Source organism: Salvelinus namaycush, chromosome 39 (genome assembly GCF_016432855.1).
Source record: "Salvelinus namaycush isolate Seneca chromosome 39, SaNama_1.0, whole genome shotgun sequence".
Lineage (NCBI taxonomy): Eukaryota > Metazoa > Chordata > Actinopteri > Salmoniformes > Salmonidae > Salvelinus > Salvelinus namaycush.
Window position 1 is genome coordinate 3026769 of NC_052345.1, and position 19937 is coordinate 3046705.

Genomic DNA, 19937 nt, shown 5'->3' on the forward strand with positions numbered 1-19937 from the left:
ATATTAGAGTTTATAATGACTTTATGGGTACAGTATGTTCAAATGACTACTCTGGGCATTTTAACAGTGGAAAACCCCTTGGATTTTTGCATTAAAAATGTACAGAATTAAAAAGATTCACAGGTTTCAGCTGTCTGACTTTTTATTGTTCAGACTTTGAACAATGTTTTTGTTTATTCCAGTTGCTGACAGTTATTACGCAGGGCCCAGAGTTTTTTCTTGTCAGGTTAGGAAAAACTCTGGGTCAAGTTATTACTAATGTCTTAAGGACAAATCGCACCATTAGGAACATCACCACTGTGGGACTCAGTAGCAAAATACCCAGAACTACACCAAGGGCCTCCGGGGGAATTCCAAAAGGGATTCGGGGTGTCTGTGATTGAGTGTCCCACAGAGGACCCCAGGAAGAGTAGCTGCTGCTTTCACAACAGGTAATGGGGATCCTAATAAAATACCCCAAACCCATCTGGGCAGTCAATTACCTGCTGGATGTTGATGAACGGTGGCGATTCAACATGTAGCATCTTTTTGGAAATTAAAACAGAAAATGGCGGCTGATATTCTGTGGTCAGAGGCAGTAGGTCGATCAGTCAGCCGACCGGTGCTTTTAACCGTCCGTCGGCAGTGTTTAGTCTTTTAGAACTAGATTAAAACAGCCATGTACACAGGTAGAGAATAAAGGAGAAATTACATTCAGTTTAGTACACGATTCATAATTTATTATTAGCTGTATGAATGTACATACAGGATGTCAATATAACCATGGCAATCAAATGGCGTGTGGCTGTGTGTTGGAAGACCAACCGTATGTGTACAGTGAACAAAACATCACAACAAAACAAATACAGAACCGTTAAAGGCGGAGATTAACAATCATTCATAAGTAGCATTATTATGAATAGGAGTGTTTCATCACACCAAGTACATGCCTAACACGGAACCTAAGCCACAGACATTTACGTGGTTCAACTATTACCACAGTAGTGGTATGTGCTTTTCCTATAGGCCATATCTGCATATAGCTGCTCAAATGTTTAGAAAAGGTCATATCACCCTATCAGAGGGCATTTCCTGGTAACGTTTGACCTATTAGGCACATGCATGAACTGTAAAGAACCTTTCAAGCCTGTCACATGACATCACAGAGCATTTGATCCACAATGCACCATTTCACACATTCTAGAACGTGGCGATTGTTAAATGGAACCAGTTCTATATAAAAGACGTTCAGAAGCATTGTGGTTGTCTGTAGATAGGAGGTCTGGGGGCTCGTATGTAGAACACACAATCACACAATTCATTTTACACAAACTTTTCACTCAACTTCTGGCAATGCTTCACTTTCAAGTGCTCTGAAACATTTATTTTTTTTAAACAAAGTGCACACAGTCATCTTTTATACATTTTCAAAACCAGAAATGGCACAATAAAATAAATAAAAGGCAACGTAACGATCGCCAGGAGAGTGAAATACTTCGACTAGAGGTCTGCATTCAGATTGTTTACAGATGGCTCAGTAATCTGAGGAGGAGAGAAGATGGACAGACACCAGTTATACTGTTGATCATTAACATTGATTGTTGTGAACACGTGTCATATCGTCGCTCTTCTACATTTTACAACCAATAGATGGTTAGAGCACTGCTTATAGAGGATGTGTTGTCACAGAAGGGGGTGCTTGACGAGACCACACGTGACAGTTAACAGTACTTCCTGTGGTGGATAGGAAGCGGGAAGTAGCTGGATGTGGACGGCGGGGCCTTACTGGACCTTGGACACTGTCTCATGGATGGACTCTGCGACATAGTCGATGTTCTTGGAGGTGAGGCCACACATGTTGATACGACCGCTGGCCATCAGGTAGACATGCTTCTCCTTAATCATGTACTGCACCTGCTTAGCTGGAGGGAGGAAGGAGAGGGAGAAAGAGAGGGAGGAAGGAAGAGAGGGAGGAAGAGAGAATGTTATGAAAATGACAGCCAACTGTCTATGTTGATCATGTAATCAATCTGCTTAGCTGTAGACTGTAGGGAGAGGAAACATATCTAAGTTGTAGAATTGTATTCGTGTGTGAGGATCTGTGTGTGTAGTTGAGCGTGCATGTTTCTGTAACTTACCGGAAAAAGTCCATTAAAAACGCAGTCTCCGACAAGCGCCGGTCTCATAATGCCCGGGGCATCGTTTCATATTTTAGCAACAAAAAAAAAACACCCGGTCAAAAAAAGGTGTGATTACACGTGCACAGATTATGCCCGGTCTGCTTGGATGTGCCTGCGTACATGTCTGTGTGTTTGGGAAACTCTTATGCCCGGTCTGCTTGGATGTGCCTGGGTACATGTCTGTGTGTTTGGGAAACGTTTATGCCCGGTCTGCTTGGATGTGCCTGGGTACATATCTGTGTGTTTGGGAAACGTTTATGCCCGGTCTGCTTGGATGTGCCTGGGTACATGTCTGTGTGTTTGGGAAACTCTTATGCCCGGTCTGCTTGGATGTGCCTGCGTACATGTCTGTGTGTTTGGGAAACTCTTATGCCCGGTCTGCTTGGATGTGCCTGCGTACATGTCTGTGTGTTTGGGAAACTCTTATGCCCGGTCTGCTTGGATGTGCCTGCGTACATGTCTGTGTGTTTGGGAAACTCTTATGCCCGGTCTGCTTGGATGTGCCTGCGTACATGTCTGTGTGTTTGGGAAACTCTTATGCCCGGTCTGCTTGGATGTGCCTGCGTACATGTCTGTGTGTTTGGGAAACTCTTATGCCCGGTCTGCTTGGATGTGCCTGCGTACATGTCTGTGTGTTTGGGAAACTCTTATGCCCGGTCTGCTTGGATGTGCCTGCGTACATGTCTGTGTGTTTGGGAAACTCTTATGCCCGGTCTGCTTGGATGTGCCTGCGTACATGTCTGTGTGTTTGGGAAACTCTTATGCCCGGTCTGCTTGGATGTGCCTGCGTACATGTCTGTGTGTTTGGGAAACTCTTATGCCCGGTCTGCTTGGATGTGCCTGCGTACATGTCTGTGTGTTTGGGAAACTCTTATGCCCGGTCTGCTTGGATGTGCCTGCGTACATGTCTGTGTGTTTGGGAAACTCTTATGCCCGGTCTGCTTGGATGTGCCTGCGTACATGTCTGTGTGTTTGGGAAACTCTTATGCCCGGTCTGCTTGGATGTGCCTGCGTACATGTCTGTGTGTTTGGGAAACTCTTATGCCCGGTCTGCTTGGATGTGCCTGCGTACATGTCTGTGTGTTTGGGAAACTCTTATGCCCGGTCTGCTTGGATGTGCCTGCGTACATGTCTGTGTGTTTGGGAAACTCTTATGCCCGGTCTGCTTGGATGTGCCTGCGTACATGTCTGTGTGTTTGGGAAACGTTTATGCCCGGTCTGCTTGGATGTGCCTGCGTACATGTCTGTGTGTTTGGGAAACTCTTATGCCCGGTCTGCTTGGATGTGCCTGCGTACATGTCTGTGTGTTTGGGAAACGTTTATGCCCGGTCTGCTTGGATGTGCCTGCGTACATGTGTGTGTTTGGGAAACGTTTATGCCCGGTCTGCTTGGATGTGCCTGCGTACATGTCTGTGTGTTTGGGAAACTCTTATGCCCGGTCTGCTTGGATGTGCCTGCATACATGTCTGTGTGTTTGGGAAACTCTTATGCCCGGTCTGCTTGGATGTGCCTGCGTACATGTCTGTGTGTTTGGGAAACTCTTACGGTTGAGTCCGGTGAAGCTGAACATGCCGATCTGCTGAGTGATGTGGTCCCAGGTGCCAGGCGTCCCCAGAGCAATGAGCTTAGCCTTCAACTGGTCTCTCATCAACAACACACGGTCAGCCATGGTCTTTACATTACCCTTCCTACAGGAGAGAGGGAGAGAGAGTTGGTTAGTTTAGCCTTCAGCTGGTCTCATCAACAGGACGTTACCCTTCCTACAGGAGAGAGAGTTGGTTAGTTTAGCATTCAGCTGGTCTCATCAACAGGACGTTACCCTTCCTACAGCCCACGGGGAGTGGGACAGCTTCAACTCTATATCACTGATCTGAATGGGAACGGCAGTCTTACAAAAATCTGCCACCAACAGAACGTGGCTTACAACAATCCCCAATAAGGAAGCACAGCTATTAACGTACAACAATCCCCAATAAGGAAGCACAGCTATTAACGTACAACAATCCCCAATAAGGAAGCACAGCTATTAACGTACAACAATCCCCAATAAGGAAGCACAGTTATTAACGTACAACAATCCCCAATAAGGAAGCACAGTTATTAACGTACAACAATCCCCAATAAGGAAGCACAGTTATTAACGTACAACAATCCCCAATAAGGAAGCACAGTTATTAACGTACAACAATCCCCAATAAGGAAGCACAGTTATTAACGTACAACAATCCCCAATAAGGAAGCACAGCTATTAACGTACAACAATCCCCAATAAGGAAGCACAGCTATTAACGTACAACAATCCCCAATAAGGAAGCACAGTTATTAACGTACAACAATCCCCAATAAGGAAGCACAGTTATTAACGTACAACAATCCCCAATAAGGAAGCACAGTTATTAACGTACAACAATCCCCAATAAGGAAGCACAGTTATTAACGTACAACAATCCCCAATAAGGAAGCACAGTTATTAATGTACAACAATCCCCAATAAGGAAGCACAGTTATTAATGTACAACCCAATAGGAGCAGTTAATGTACAACAATGGAGCAGTTGTCAAAACTTGGACTGTACCATTCAGGGAACTCCTCAGGGTTAACTTAGAAGGGAATGTTGTTGGACTGTACCATTCTGTGCAGAGAATTGGGTTGTTGAGTATAAAGGGTTATATTTTTGACCGTACCATTCTATGAACAGATCGGGGTTGTTGAGTGTGATGGCTACGATGCGCGCCCCCTGAGAGGGAGGGTTGGACCAGGTGGTCCTGACGATCTTCTCCATCTGGGACAGAACACGGGCCAGGTTGTCTTTATCCTGGGCCACTACTGTCAGGTTACCAACACGCTCATCTGGAGGACAAAGGAACAAAATGGAGGATTAGCGTCACACAGTGTGTTTAAGTGGCTGAGAGTTTGTGACCATATGAAAAATGTAAGCAGAAACTCTGAAATGTGGCCACAGCAGCAGACTGTGTGTGTGTGTGTGTGTGTGTGTGTGTTACATGTTGGTGTCCATGTCTATGTATAATATATGCCATTTAACAGACATTTTATCCATTTTACGTATGGGTGGTCCCGGGAATTGAACCCACTATCCTGGCGTTACAAGCACCATGCTCTACCACCGGAGACACAGAGGACCACGATGTACGTGTCTGTCTATAGACTCACTGTAGAGGCCAAAGTTCTTGGAGAAGGACTGGGCACAGAGCAGCTCAAATCCTTCAGAGACAAAGTAGCGGATGGCCCAGGCATCTTTATCCAGACTGCCTGATGCAAAACCCTGGTAGGCTGAGTCAAAGAACACAAACAGCTTCCTCCTCTGGGGGGGGGAGAAGGGACACAGAGAGAGGAGGGAGGAGAAGGGAAAGAGAGAGAATTGAATTGAGAGGGTAGAAAGGAAAAACAAAAAGTTACCAAAATATAAACGAGCCAGATGGATAATGGTTGGGATTGTGAGAAGTCCGTTCCCCTGGGGAGAATTCATTAGTCGCAGTACAGAAACTATTTCATCCAAATGGAAAGCTTTTTGCAATGAAACTAGAGTTTCTATTGGACAACTTCAGGTAGGTCCCGCCCCGTTTGGTTCCGTTTGGTTCCTAGTGAATACATTCCTGCTGTCTCCCCTGTCTCACCTTCATGACCTCAGCGATCGTCTTCCATTCGTCAGGTGTGGGGTCTGTCCCAGTGGGGTTGTGGGCACAGGCATGGAGCACAAAGATAGAGTGTTCTGGAGCGTTCTGACAAAATAACACACATCAATGATCAAGAACAGGATTAGGGATGTGCATTTGAAAGAATGTCTGCGTTCAAGTAAATCTCATGAAAATGATTCTGAGTAGTCAAATGTCAGCGTGAAACGGGGCTGACGGCAAAACAGTTTGCAGTGTGTTATCTGTTGTTCAGATTACTGGTTGTTCTGATACACAACTGAAAACCAAACTGAAATATTAATGCGAGATGCTCATCCACAGCTTGTTGTAGCCTAAATCATGCATGATGTCGCTCTAACTCAAGTCCCTCACCCTCCCTCCGCCCCTCTCTCACCTCCAGGTCATCCATTATACCAGTCACGTCCAGGCCTTTCTTTGCTCCGTCCCAGTAGTGGTAGGGGCGGATATCTTTAAACCCAGCATCAGAAAACACTGCATTGTGGTTCTCTATAGGAGGAGAGAAGGAGGAGAAAGAAGAAGATGGCGAGGAGGAGGCGGTGGAGAAGAGGGTATTTGTTCAGTATGTTGTGCTCTTAGGGGGATGATGACTCAATAGAAGTAGAATATGTTGATTGTGCTCTGTGTGTCTGCTGCTGTGTCTCAGTTATCTAAACAGTCCTTATTGGTTCTATGGTTATCTTGTTATCTAAACAGTCCTTATTGGTTCTATGGTTATCTTGTTATCTAAACAGTCCTTATTGGTTCTATGGTTATCTTGTCATCTAAACAGTCCTTATTGGTTATCTTGTCATCTAAACAGTCCTTATTGGTTCTATGGTTATCTTGTCATCTAAACAGTCCTTATTGGTTCTATGGTTATCTAAACAGTCCTTATTGGTTCTATGGTTATCTTGGTATCTAAACAGTCCTTATTGGTTCTATGGTTATCTTGTCATCTAAACAGTCCTTATTGGTTCTATGGAACCCAGGACTTCCTGGAAAATCCTGGCTAAATCAATTCCATGTAAATGAGTTGGTAGTAGCTCCGCCCACTGACCCCAGGTTGGCGCGGAGACGTAGACGGGCGTGGCCGTGTTGTTGGTGCCGTTGTACCAGCGCCTCAGAAACTCCGCCCCGATCCTCAACGCACCGGTACCTCCCAATGCCTGGACCGCTCCCACCTGGAAAGAGAGAGAAAACCTCAACATTTGGGCAGGGCAAGGCAGAAGACTGTGTGTGTGTGTGTGTGTGTGTGTGTGTGTGTGTGTGTGTGTGTGTGTGTGTGTGTGTTGACTTCCACCCCACGATGTAGAACTTGAGTTACAGGAAGTATAATTTAATTCAGTGCAATTCAAAGAAATTGGACTGAGTCATGGAACGAGTTATATTGAATCTGACAGGTCACACTTCCAGATACCAAGTAATATATCACTTTTCCCTGGAAACAATGTTCATCAACTCTCTTAACCTTAGTGCTTAGAACAGACCATTACATTTCCACCAACCATTTCATTTGTTTGGCTTCTTTTTCAAGGCCTCAGGGTCAACTTGAGGGTTGAACTAATGCTGGGAAATGTAGTATTTCCCCCATATTTAACTAAATGTAAGTGATTAATAAAATATAATAACTTTGAATATTCACATACAGGTGTCGTTTTCTTTGATCATACATTTCAAGATGTTGTCCTGAAAATGGATTGTTTTATATGCATGTATATTATGACATGTTTGATGTTTTAGGCACAAGATGTATACTTGTATAGACTAACCTAATGTAGAATAGAAGAGACACTTCAAATTAATAGAATTTCACTCAATTCTATTTCCTTTAAGTAAAAATTGTAATTCTGTATTCTCCTTACGACTTCAATTCAATCATTTTATGGGAATTTCTGAGGCATTTTCAATTCAATTCTGCCCAACTCTGGTATGTGTCTATATATATACATGTGTCCCTCCCTGCTACCTACCCTTCCGTCCTTGATGGCGGGGCTGTCATCCCCCAGGGCCACCTTGGAGGCAGCAGAGCGGAGCTCAGGGAGACCCAGGATGGGAAGATACTCGTGGTTCAGACTGTTGTCCTCCACTATCATCTTCTCTACCTTCTTCACTACGGGCAGGACCCACGGTAGACAGTCATCTGTACGGTAGGCTGAGGAGAGAGAGAGAGAGAGGAGACATTATATACTGTATCTAACGGTCTATCTAGGCAGGACCCATGGTAGACAGTCATCTGTACGGTAGGCTGAGGAGAGAGAGAGAGAGGAGACATTATATACTGTATCTAACGGTCTATCTAGGCAGGACCCATGGTAGACAGTCATCTGTACGGTATGCTGAGGAGAGAGAGGAGACATTATATACTGTATCTAACGGTCTATCTAGGCAGGACCCATGGTAGACAGTCATCTGTACGGTAGGCTGAGGAGAGAGAGGAGACATTATATACTGTGTCTAACTGTCTATCTAGGCAGGACCCACAGTAGACAGTCATCTGTACGGTAGGCTGAGGAGAGAGAGAGAGAGGAGACATTATATACTGTATCTAACGGTCTATCTAGGCAGGACCCATGGTAGACAGTCATCTGTACGGTAGGCTGAGGAGAGAGAGAGAGAGAGGAGACATTATATACTGTATCTAACTGTCTATCTAGGCAGGACCCACGGTAGACAGTCATCTGTACGGTAGGCTGAGGAGAGAGAGGAGACATTATATACTGTATCTAACTGGAGAGACAAAAACAAGTATTACAGAGTGTACAATAGCCTAGTTATAATAAGCCTACTTAAAAATGTTGATGGTTGACACCAAAACAACTTTTCATAATGACCACTAGCAGGCTGCAACACAGCCATAGTGCAGCAGTATGTTCAATTCATGCAGTCTGCTGTCACACCCTGCTCTGCTGGAGGTCACCCTGGCCTGAAGAATAAGTGTGTGTGTGTGTGTGTGTGTGTGTGTGTGTGTGTGTGTGTGTGTGTGTGTGTGTGTGTGTGTGTGTGTGTGTGTGTGTGTGCACACGCCTGTGCATGTGACTTCCAAGGAGCTTAATTTCCCTCTCTAAGGAAAGCCTTTCAATTTCTCTCCTTTCCAGTCCAGGCCGGTGCGCTCTACAATTGAGGATCAAATTACAGCCGTTGATAGTCAGTTACCAAAGTTCACAACAAATAGCTAGCTGGCTGGCTGGCCTATACCAGGCCCTGGTCTAGTCGAAGGGGAAACTACATACATGTAGCCTAGCTGGCTGGCCTACACCAGGCCCTGGTCTAGTCGAAGGGGAAACTACATACATGTAGCCTAGCTGGCTGGCCTACACCAGGCCCTGGTCTAGTCTAAGGGGAAACTACAGACATGTAGGCTAGCTGGCTGGCCTACACCAGGCCCTGGTCTAGTCTAAGGGGAAACTACAGACATGTAGGCAAGCTGGCTGGCCTACACCAGGCCCTGGTCTAGTCTAAGGGGAAACTACAGACATGTAGGCAAGCTGGTTAGAAGCTACTTTTCTTTGGGGTTTTTTCCCCTTCCTGCAGTTCATTATACCAAATACTGATTCATCAAGGTCACAAGACAAGCCCAACTAGTTTATTATAACAGTTCCTCAACACACCCTGTTTCTACTAGCATCAGTCTCTCACTGCCAACAACAACCAGGCGATATTTTCCCAGGAGTCCTGTGTGGTGTTGTGTTATGAGGCCCTTGGCTCTAGGTTCTGTAGCTACTACCGAGGGAGTACGAGCGGAAGTGACTTTTCCTAGCAGGTTGAGCTAACCCCATCCCTTTTCCTAGCAGGTTGAGCTAACCCCCTCCCTTTTCCTAGCAGGTTGAGCTAACCCCCTCCCTTTTCCTAGCAGGTTGAGCTAACCCCATCCCTTTTCCTAGCAGGTTGAGCTAACCCCATCCCTTTTCCTAGCAGGTTGAGCTAACCCCCTCCCTTTTCCTAGCAGGTTGAGCTAACCCCCTCCCTTTTCCTAGCAGGTTGAGCTAACCCCTCCCTTTTCCTAGCAGGTTGAGCTAACCCCCTCCCTTTTCCTAGCAGGTTGAGCTAACCCCCTCCCTTTTCCTAGCAGGTTGAGCTAACCCCCTCCCTTTTCCTAGCAGGTTGAGCTAACCCCCTCCCTTTTCCTAGCAGGTTGAGCTAACCCCCTCCCTTTTCCTAGCAGGTTGAGCTAACCCCCTCCCTTTTCCTTGCAGGTTGAGCTAACCCCCTCCCTTTTCCTTGCAGGTTGAGCTAACCCCCTCCCTTTTCCTTGCAGGTTGAGCTAACCCCCTCCCTTTTCCTAGCAGGTTGAGCTAACCCCCTCCCTTTTCCTAGCAGGTTGAGCTAACCCCCTCCCTTTTCCTAGCAGGTTGAGCTAACCCCCTCCCTTTTCCTAGCAGGTTGAGCTAACCCCATCCCTTTTCCTAACAGGTTGAGCTAACCCCCTCCCTTTTCCTTGCAGGTTGAGCTAACCCCCTCCCTTTTCCTTGCAGGCTGAGCTAACCCCCTCCCTTTTCCTAGCAGGTTGAGCTAACCCCATCCCTTTTCCTAGCAGGTTGAGCTAACCCCCTCCCTTTTCCTAGCAGATTGAGGTAACCCCATCCCTTTTCCTAGCAGGTTGAGCTAACCCCATCCCTTTTCCTAGCAGGTTGAGCTAACCCCATCCCTTTTCCTAGCAGGTTGAGCTATCCCCCTCCCTTTTCCTAGCAGGTTGAGCTAACCCCCTCCCTTTCCTAGCAGGTTGAGCTAACCCCATCCCGTTTCCTAGCAGGTTGAGCTAACCCCATCCCGTTTCCTAGCAGGTTGAGCTAACCCCACTCCTTTTCCTAGCAGGTTGAGCTAACCCCACTCCTTTTCCTAGCAGGTTGAGCTAACCCCATCCCTTTTCCTAGCAGGTTGAGCTAACCCCCTCCCTTTTCCTAGCAGGTTGAGCTAACCCCATCCCTTTTCCTAACCTAAGTCTTCTAACCTAAATCTAAATTCTCCTTACCTGCTATGAAAAAGTAACTTCTAGTCGTAGCTGTACTCCTAGGTTCCCCAACTGGCCGAATTTGGCCCGCAGGTTATTTCTGGGGGGGGTGGGGGGCCTAGCTCCAAATGATTTTGGAAATCTGTTCCAAAGTATTCCCACGCACAATAGTGAGATATGTGATCATATGCAAATATGTGATTATGTTCTAGTCAAATACTATATATGTTTGGGCTTCTTGCCGTCAATTTGCAGCCTACAAATGACTTGTAATTATGTTCCCCTGAGCATCGGCTCAAGAAAAACAATGGTCCCGGTGTAGAATCTAGTTGATGAGCCCTGCTGTTCTCCCTCTAGTCAGAACCATTGTTCACCTGTCTAAGTCTGTCGTTGTGAATTTAACAGAGCGTTGTTTGGGGAACAGGTTTAAACGGTGAGTGAGAAGATACAATCATGCATTCCCTACAGCCTTGGCATTGGAAGACTGATGAATGAAATGCAAGGGATGACAATATAACCTAGTAGTGAAGGCAGAGTGATCTATTCCAAAACCCAACACATGCATAACTATCTGTTCTGACCAGAGCCCACTGGTCATAGAGATCCAATTCCTAATTGTATGGCGATGGCATTCAGACCTCATCTACAATGTTTAGGAATGACCGCAGACCTTTTGGAAGGTCTGTCACCCGACGTCACCAGTCCTATGATGACTGAGTTCGAACTGAAGTTAACAGTTTATAATACGCTTCTATTGCGGACTGCCTGATCTGTTCTGTATGGACCGCACGGGTTCTCGTAGAATCAATCATGAGGTCACATTGCTGTCCAGTGTCCAACAAATGTCAAACTACAGAATGAGCAGCGTTTTATAAATGCTTTCATGCTGCAAAGCATAACATGTAAATCATGTTAGATACTAGCTAGATGTCCCTGTATTAGCAGAAAACTATGGCTGATATATGCGGCAGTCTAGTTGCACTTGCTGTCAAACTTCGACTACTCTGTTAGCCAGCATGCTAACGAGGAAGGTCAAAGCCATGTTAGTTGGCAAGCATTCTATTATCATGCTACTCAAACTAGTGGCCGTGGTCAAAGCAGTTTACCCGTCTGTGTTGCAAATTCGAAACGTAAGTTAGAATAGCTTGTTGGAGCTTCTCTCTCTTACCTCCGACTCCCAAATTCACCTTCTGCGCGTGAGTGTCCTCTCTGAAATCGGCAGTCAGTTTAAAAACGGCCACTGGAGGGGCTTGAGGTACTTCGGCGAATATAGACATGATTATAACGGATCCCGGTACAGGGCAGGAGAAGGGGAGAGAGTCGTTCTTGTTCAGTACCTCACCGATAGGCTGCAGCGGAGAGACAGGCGAGCTTCACCTTCAACGCGCTACAAGGTACCGCTGTGAAGCAGGAAAGAATAACTAAGTACTTCCGGGTCACGGATTTCTGGAATCCTTCAGAATAAAGAGACAGTGCAAAGCCTAAATGGTCAAAAATTGTTTTGTGTGTGTGCTCATATTATTTATTGCACTGTACGGTGTTTTAGTGAAAGGGGGGTCCATTTTACTCAGACTTCTAGTTTCCAAATCTACAGAGTTTACACCCAGAGGAGCGTCCTGCTCCTTCAGTATACAGGTAATTGTGTACTACGGTGCAGTATGTTCACTGTGAAAAACGTACTGAACTTCGTGCAAAACGAATGCGCTAATTAATAATGGGATTTAAAAGTATTTTCTGAAGTTGATTATTATAATTATTATAATAATATTATTCATATTTTTATTAATAGTAGCATTATAAATAATGTTTTGTTATTTGTATTATTGTTGTTGCCATGATAACTATCTAGTAATAATTACTTGCTGTAAACAATAATGTCAACGCTATAATATCATTTTTGCTATAAAGGCGATTAACTTTATTGATTTTTCCATATTGTTAAACTAAATTTGAAGTCTGCTAACATTTCCTCATAACATGTTACGAATTTCGACCATTTGTAATATTTTTCACGATCTTCATTGCAGGACATTTATTTAGGAAAAAGCCGAGGTAACGGCCTAAATTCTTGCTAAGTATTGCTTATTCTTGCTGGCGGAATGGAGGTCTACAAGGCAAGCTGCGGGCTATTAAACCAATGCAATTCCTCCTTACGCCACAAGATGTCAGCCTTAGCTAGCAATGCAAGATATGCTGTCATTTTATCCCAGGGATTCCCAACCCTGTCTTTGCCTTTAATAAATATGCAGCTCCAAAAATTGTTCGGTTACCAAGAATATTAACTGTTTACTTTGCAAGCTCACCAACAATGGGGCATCAAGCAACAATAGGCCTACTGGTCTTGTGGTATGTACAAATTGCTTGAAATTGATCATTTAGTTATAAAGCTTGCATTTGGAATATATTGTACAAATTCATTATTACATAATCAAAATGTGTTGTAGACAAAATAAAGAAACGGGCTGTCTGGTAGCCTCAATAAATAGACACAGACTTGTAGTTGAACAAGTCATTGCATGTATAGATTGTTTTTACTTGACTTGAGACTTGACTTGAAAAAACTTGTGACTGGACTCAACTTGACTGCCTCTTAGAATGCATGACTTGGACTTGACTGGCTCTTAGAATGTATGACTTGGATTTGACTGGCTCTTAGAATGTATGACTTGGACTTAACTGGCTATTAGAATGTATGACTTGGACATAACTGCCTCTTAGAATACATGACTTGGACTTGACTGGCTCTTAGAATGTATGACTTGGATTTGACTGGCTATTAGAATGTATGACTTGGACATAACTGCCTCTTAGAATGCATGACTTGGACTTGACTGGCTCTTAGAATGTATGACTTGGATTTGACTGGCTCTTAGAATGTATGACTTGGACTTAACTGGCTATTAGAATGTATGACTTGGACATAACTGCCTCTTAGAATGCATGACTTGGACTTGACTGGCTCTTAGAATGTATGACTTGGACTTGACTGGCTCTTAGAATGTATGACTTGGATTTGACTGGCTCTTAGAATGTATGACTTGGACATAACTGCCTCTTAGAATACATGACTTGGACTTGACTGGCTCTTAGAATGTATGACTTGGATTTGACTGGCTATTAGAATGTATGACTTGGACATAACTGCCTCTTAGAATGCATGACTTGGACTTGACTGGCTCTTAGAATGTATGACTTGGATTTGACTGGCTCTTAGAATGTATGACTTGGACTTAACTGGCTATTAGAATGTATGACTTGGACATAACTGCCTCTTAGAATGCATGACTTGGACTTGACTGGCTCTTAGAATGTATGACTTGGACTTGACTGGCTCTTAGAATGTATGACTTGGATTTGACTGGCTCTTAGAATGTATGACTTGGACTTGACTGGCTCTTAGAATGTATGACTTGGATTTGACTGGCTCTTAGAATGTATGACTTGGACTTGACTGGCTCTTATAATGTATGACTTGGACTTGACTGGCTCTTAGAATGTATGACTTGGACTTGACTGGCTCTTAGAATGTATGACTTGGATTTGACTGGCTCTTAGAATGTATGACTTGGACTTAACTGGCTCTTAGAATGTATGACTTGGACATAACTGGCTCTTAGAATGTATGACTTGGACTTGACTGGCTCTTAGAATGTATGACTTGGAATTGACTGGCTCTTAGAATGTATGACTTGGACTTAACTGGCTCTTAGAATGTATGACTTGGACATAACTGGCTCTTAGAATGTATGACTTGGACTTAACTGGCTCTTAGAATGTATGACTTGGACTTGACTGGCTCTTAGAATGTATCACTTGGACTTGACTGGCTCTTAGAATGTATGACTTGGACTTGACTGGCTCTTAGAATGTATAACTTGGACTTGACTGGCTCCTAGAATGTATGACTTGGACTTGACTGGCTCTTAGAATGTATGACTTGGACTTGACTCGAGATGTTCTACTTGTGACTAGACTTGAGACTCGGAACTTGTCACTTGCTTGTGACTCGAATAATAGTGACTTAGTCCCAACTCTGTTTCTACCTTGATACACCTTTGTACCGGTGCATCAAGTCTGACACCAACAGGCTCTTGAACAGCTTCTACCTCCAAGCAATACGACTGATAAATAGACAACAAAATAGCTACACGGACTGTCTGAGTTTACAGTGTAATTTTATGGACCTTCCATTTCAATCTCTGCACTGTCTCTATGCAAGCACGCACGCACACACACACACACACACACACACACACACACACACACACACACACACACACACACACACACACACACACACACACACACACACACACACACACACACACACACACACACACACACACACACACACACACACTGTCCCTCCAGCACACATACAAACACTCACTCTGTCACGCCCTGACCATAGAGAGCTGTTTATTCTCCATGTTGGTTAGGTCGGGGTGTGATTAAGGGTGGGTTATCTAGGGGAATTATATATCTATTTTGGCCTGGTATGGTTCCCAATCAGAGGCAGCTGTTTATCGTTGTCTCTGATTGGGGATCATATTTAGGCAGCCATTTCCCCTTTGTGCTTTGTGGGATCTTGTCTAGGTACAGTTGCCTGTGAGCACTACTCTGAGCTTCACGTTTCGTTTGTTCGCTTTATTGTTTTTGTTCTTTAAGTTTCTCTTCCAAAATAAAGGATGGAAACATACCATGCTGCATCTTGGTCCACTCCTTATAACGATCGTGACACACTCCATCATTTGCTCACTCCCATATATTTATACTGACTCTACACACCCACTCACATACATTTATACTGACTCTACACACCCACTCACATACATTTATACTGACTCTACACACCCGCACACCCACTCCCATATAAGCTGCTGCTACTCTGTTTATCATATAACCTGATGCCTAGTCACCTTACCCCTATACATACCTACCTACATCACTTTAGTATCCCTGTCCCCTTACCCCTATACCTACATCACTTTAGTATCCCTGTCCCCTTACCCCTATACCTACATCACTTTAGTGTCCCTGTCCCCTTACCCCTATACCTACATCACTTTAGTATCCCTGTCCCCTTACCCCTATACCTACATCACTTTAGTATCCCTGTCCTTTACCCCTATACCTACATCACTTTAGTATCCCTGTCCCCTTACCCCTATACCTACATCACTTTAGTATCCCTGTCCCCTTACCCCTATACCTACATCACTTTAGTATCCCTGTCCCCTTACCCCTATACCTACATCACTTTAGTATCCCTGTCCCCTTACCCCTATACCTACATCACTTTAGTACCCCTGTCCCCTTACCCCTATACCTACATCACTTTAGTATCCCTGTCCCCTTACCCCTATACCTACATCACTTTAGTATCCCTGTCCCCTTACCCCTATACCTACATCACTTTAGTACCCCTGTCCCCTTACCCCTATACCTACATCACTTTAGTATCCCTGTCCCCTTACCCCTATACCTACATCACTTTAGTGTCCCTGTCCCCTTACCCCTATACCTACATCACTTTAGTATCCCTGTCCCCTTACCCCTATACCTACATCACTTTAGTATCCCTGTCCTTTACCCCTATACCTACATCACTTTAGTATCCCTGTCCCCTTACCCCTATACCTACATCACTTTAGTATCCCTGTCCCCTTACCCCTATACCTACATCACTTTAGTATCCCTGTCCCCTTACCCCTATACCTACATCACTTTAGTATCCCTGTCCCCTTACCCCTATACCTACATCACTTTAGTATCCCTGTCCCCTTACCCCTATACCTACATCACTTTAGTATCCCTGTCCTTTACCCCTATACCTACATCACTTTAGTATCCCTGTCCTTTACCCCTATACCTACATCACTTTAGTATCCCTGTCCTTTACCCCTATACCTACATCACTTTAGTATCCCTGTCCCCTTACCTCTATACCTACATCACTTTAGTATCCCTGTCCTTTACCCCTATACCTACATCACTTTAGTATCCCTGTCCCCTTACCCCTATACCTACATCACTTTAGTATCCCTGTCCCCTTACCCCTATACCTACATCACTTTAGTATCCCTGTCCCTTACCCCTATACCTACATCACTTTAGTATCCCTGTCCCCTTACCCCTATACCTACATCACTTTAGTATCCCTGTCCTTTACCCCTATACCTACATCACTTTAGTATCCCTGTCCCCTTACCCCTATACCTACATCACTTTAGTATCCCTGTCCTTTACCCCTATACCTACATCACTTTAGTATCCCTGTCCCCTTACCCCTATACCTACATCACTTTAGTATCCCTGTCCCCTTACCCCTATACCTACATCACTTTAGTATCCCTGTCCTTTACCCCTATACCTACATCACTTTAGTATCCCTGTCCCCTTACCCCTATACCTACATCACTTTAGTATCCCTGTCCATTACCCCTATACCTACATCACTTTAGTATCCCTGTCCCCTTACCCCTATACCTACATCACTTTAGTATCCCTGTCCCCTTACCCCTATACCTACATCACTTTAGTATCCCTGTCCCCTTACCCCTATACCTACATCACTTTAGTACCCCTGTCCCCTTACCCCTATACCTACATCACTTTAGTATCCCTGTCCCTTACCCCTATACCTACATCACTTTAGTATCCCTGTCCCCTTACCCCTATACCTACATCACTTTAGTGTCCCTGTCCCTTACCTCTATACCTACATCACTTTAGTGTCCCTGTCCCCTTACCCCTATACCTACATCACTTTAGTATCCCTGTCCCCTTACCCCTATACCTACATCACTTTAGTATCCCTGTCCATTACCCCTATACCTACATCACTTTAGTATCCCTGTCCCCTTACCCCTATACCTACATCACTTTAGTATCCCTGTCCATTACCCCTATACCTACATCACTTTAGTATCCCTGTCCCCTTACCCCTATACCTACATCACTTTAGTATCCCTGTCCCCTTACCCCTATACCTACATCACTTTAGTATCCCTGTCCCCTTACCCCTATACCTACATCACTTTAGTATCCCTGTCCATTACCCCTATACCTACATCACTTTAGTATCCCTGTCCCCTTACCCCTATACCTACATCACTTTAGTATCCCTGTCCCCTTACCCCTATACCTACATCACTTTAGTATCCCTGTCCCCTTACCCCTATACCTACATCACTTTAGTATCCCTGTCCCCTTACCCCTATACCTACATCACTTTAGTATCCCTGTCCCCTTACCCCTATACCTACATCACTTTAGTATCCCTGTCCCCTTACCCCTATACCTACATCACTTTAGTATCCCTGTCCCCTTACCCCTATACCTACATCACTTTAGTATCCCTGTCCATTACCCCTATACCTACATCACTTTAGTATCCCTGACCCCTTACCCCTATACCTACATCACTTTAGTATCCCTGTCCCCTTACCCCTATACCTACATCACTTTAGTATCCCTGTCCCCTTACCCCTATACCTACATCACTTTAGTATCCCTGTCCCCTTACCCCTATACCTACATCACTTTAGTATCCCTGTCCCCTTACCCCTATACCTACATCACTTTAGTATCCCTGTCCCCTTACCCCTATACCTACATCACTTTAGTATCCCTGTCCCCTTACCCCTATACCTACATCACTTTAGTATCCCTGTCCCCTTACCCCTATACCTACATCACTTTAGTATCCCTGTCCCCTTACCCCTATACCTACATCACTTTAGTATCCCTGTCCCCTTACCACTATACCTACATCACTTTAGTATCCCTGTCCCCTTACCCCTATACCTACATCACTTTAGTATCCCTGTCCCTTACCCCTATACCTACATCACTTTAGTATCCCTGTCCCCTTACCCCTATACCTACATCACTTTAGTATCCCTGTCCTTTACCCCTATACCTACATCACTTTAGTATCCCTGTCCCCTTACCCCTATACCTACATCACTTTAGTACCCCTGTCCCCTTACCCCTATACCTACATCACTTTAGTATCCCTGTCCCCTTACCCCTATACCTACATCACTTTAGTGTCCCTGTCCCCTTACCCCTATACCTACATCACTTTAGTATCTTTGTCCCCTTACCCCTATACCTACATCACTTTAGTATCCCTGTCCCCTTACCCCTATACCTACATCACTTTAGTATCCCTGTCCCCTTACCCCTATACCTACATCACTTTAGTGTCCCTGTCCCCTTACCCCTATACCTACATCACTTTAGTATCCCTGTCCCCTTACCCCTATACCTACATCACTTTAGTATCCCTGTCCCCTTACCCCTATACCTACATCACTTTAGTATCCCTGTCCCCTTACCACTATACCTACATCACTTTAGTATCCCTGTCCCCTTACCCCTATACCTACATCACTTTAGTATCCCTGTCCTTTACCCCTATACCTACATCACTTTAGTATCCCTGTCCCCTTACCCCTATACCTACATCACTTTAGTATCCCTGTCCCCTTACCCCTATACCTACATCACTTTAGTATCCCTGTCCCTTACCCCTATACCTACATCACTTTAGTATCCCTGTCCCCTTACCCCTATACCTACATCACTTTAGTATCCCTGTCCTTTACCCCTATACCTACATCACTTTAGTATCCCTGTCCCCTTACCCCTATACCTACATCACTTTAGTACCCCTGTCCCCTTACCCCTATACCTACATCACTTTAGTATCCCTGTCCCCTTACCCCTATACCTACATCACTTTAGTGTCCCTGTCCCCTTACCCCTATACCTACATCACTTTAGTATCCCTGTCCCCTTACCCCTATACCTACATCACTTTAGTATCCCTGTCCCCTTACCCCTATACCTACATCACTTTAGTATCCCTGTCCCCTTACCCCTATACCTACATCACTTTAGTGTCCCTGTCCCCTTACCCCTATACCTACATCACTTTAGTATCCCTGTCCCCTTACCCCTATACCTACATCACTTTAGTATCCCTGACCCCTTACCCCTATACCTACATCACTTTAGTATCCCTGTCCCCTTACCTCTATACCTACATCACTTTAGTATCCCTGTCCCCTTACCCCTATACCTACATCACTTTAGTATCCCTGTCCCCTTACCCCTATACCTACATCACTTTAGTACCCCTGTCCCCTTACCCCTATACCTACATCA

The 19937-nt window shown here is 44.8% G+C and overlaps 2 protein-coding genes across 2 annotated transcripts in view; one reads left to right on the plus strand and one right to left on the minus strand.

Annotated features, from left to right (window-relative positions):
* LOC120032827 (mitoferrin-2-like) overlaps positions 1–19937 on the plus strand; it is a 251179-nt gene that overhangs the window by 70793 nt on the left and 160449 nt on the right. The gene's annotated exons all lie outside the window — the stretch shown is intronic.
* On the minus strand, positions 698–12157 carry LOC120032824 (aspartate aminotransferase, cytoplasmic-like). Its single transcript, XM_038979019.1, has 9 exons — positions 11929–12157; positions 7783–7964; positions 6870–6993; positions 6207–6319; positions 5795–5899; positions 5331–5481; positions 4844–5009; positions 3705–3847; positions 698–1901 (listed from the first exon to the last, which is right to left on the minus strand). The coding sequence occupies exons 1-9, from the start codon at positions 12035–12037 to the stop codon at positions 1762–1764; spliced, it is 1233 nt and encodes a 410-aa protein (XP_038834947.1). The 5' UTR covers positions 12038–12157; the 3' UTR covers positions 698–1761.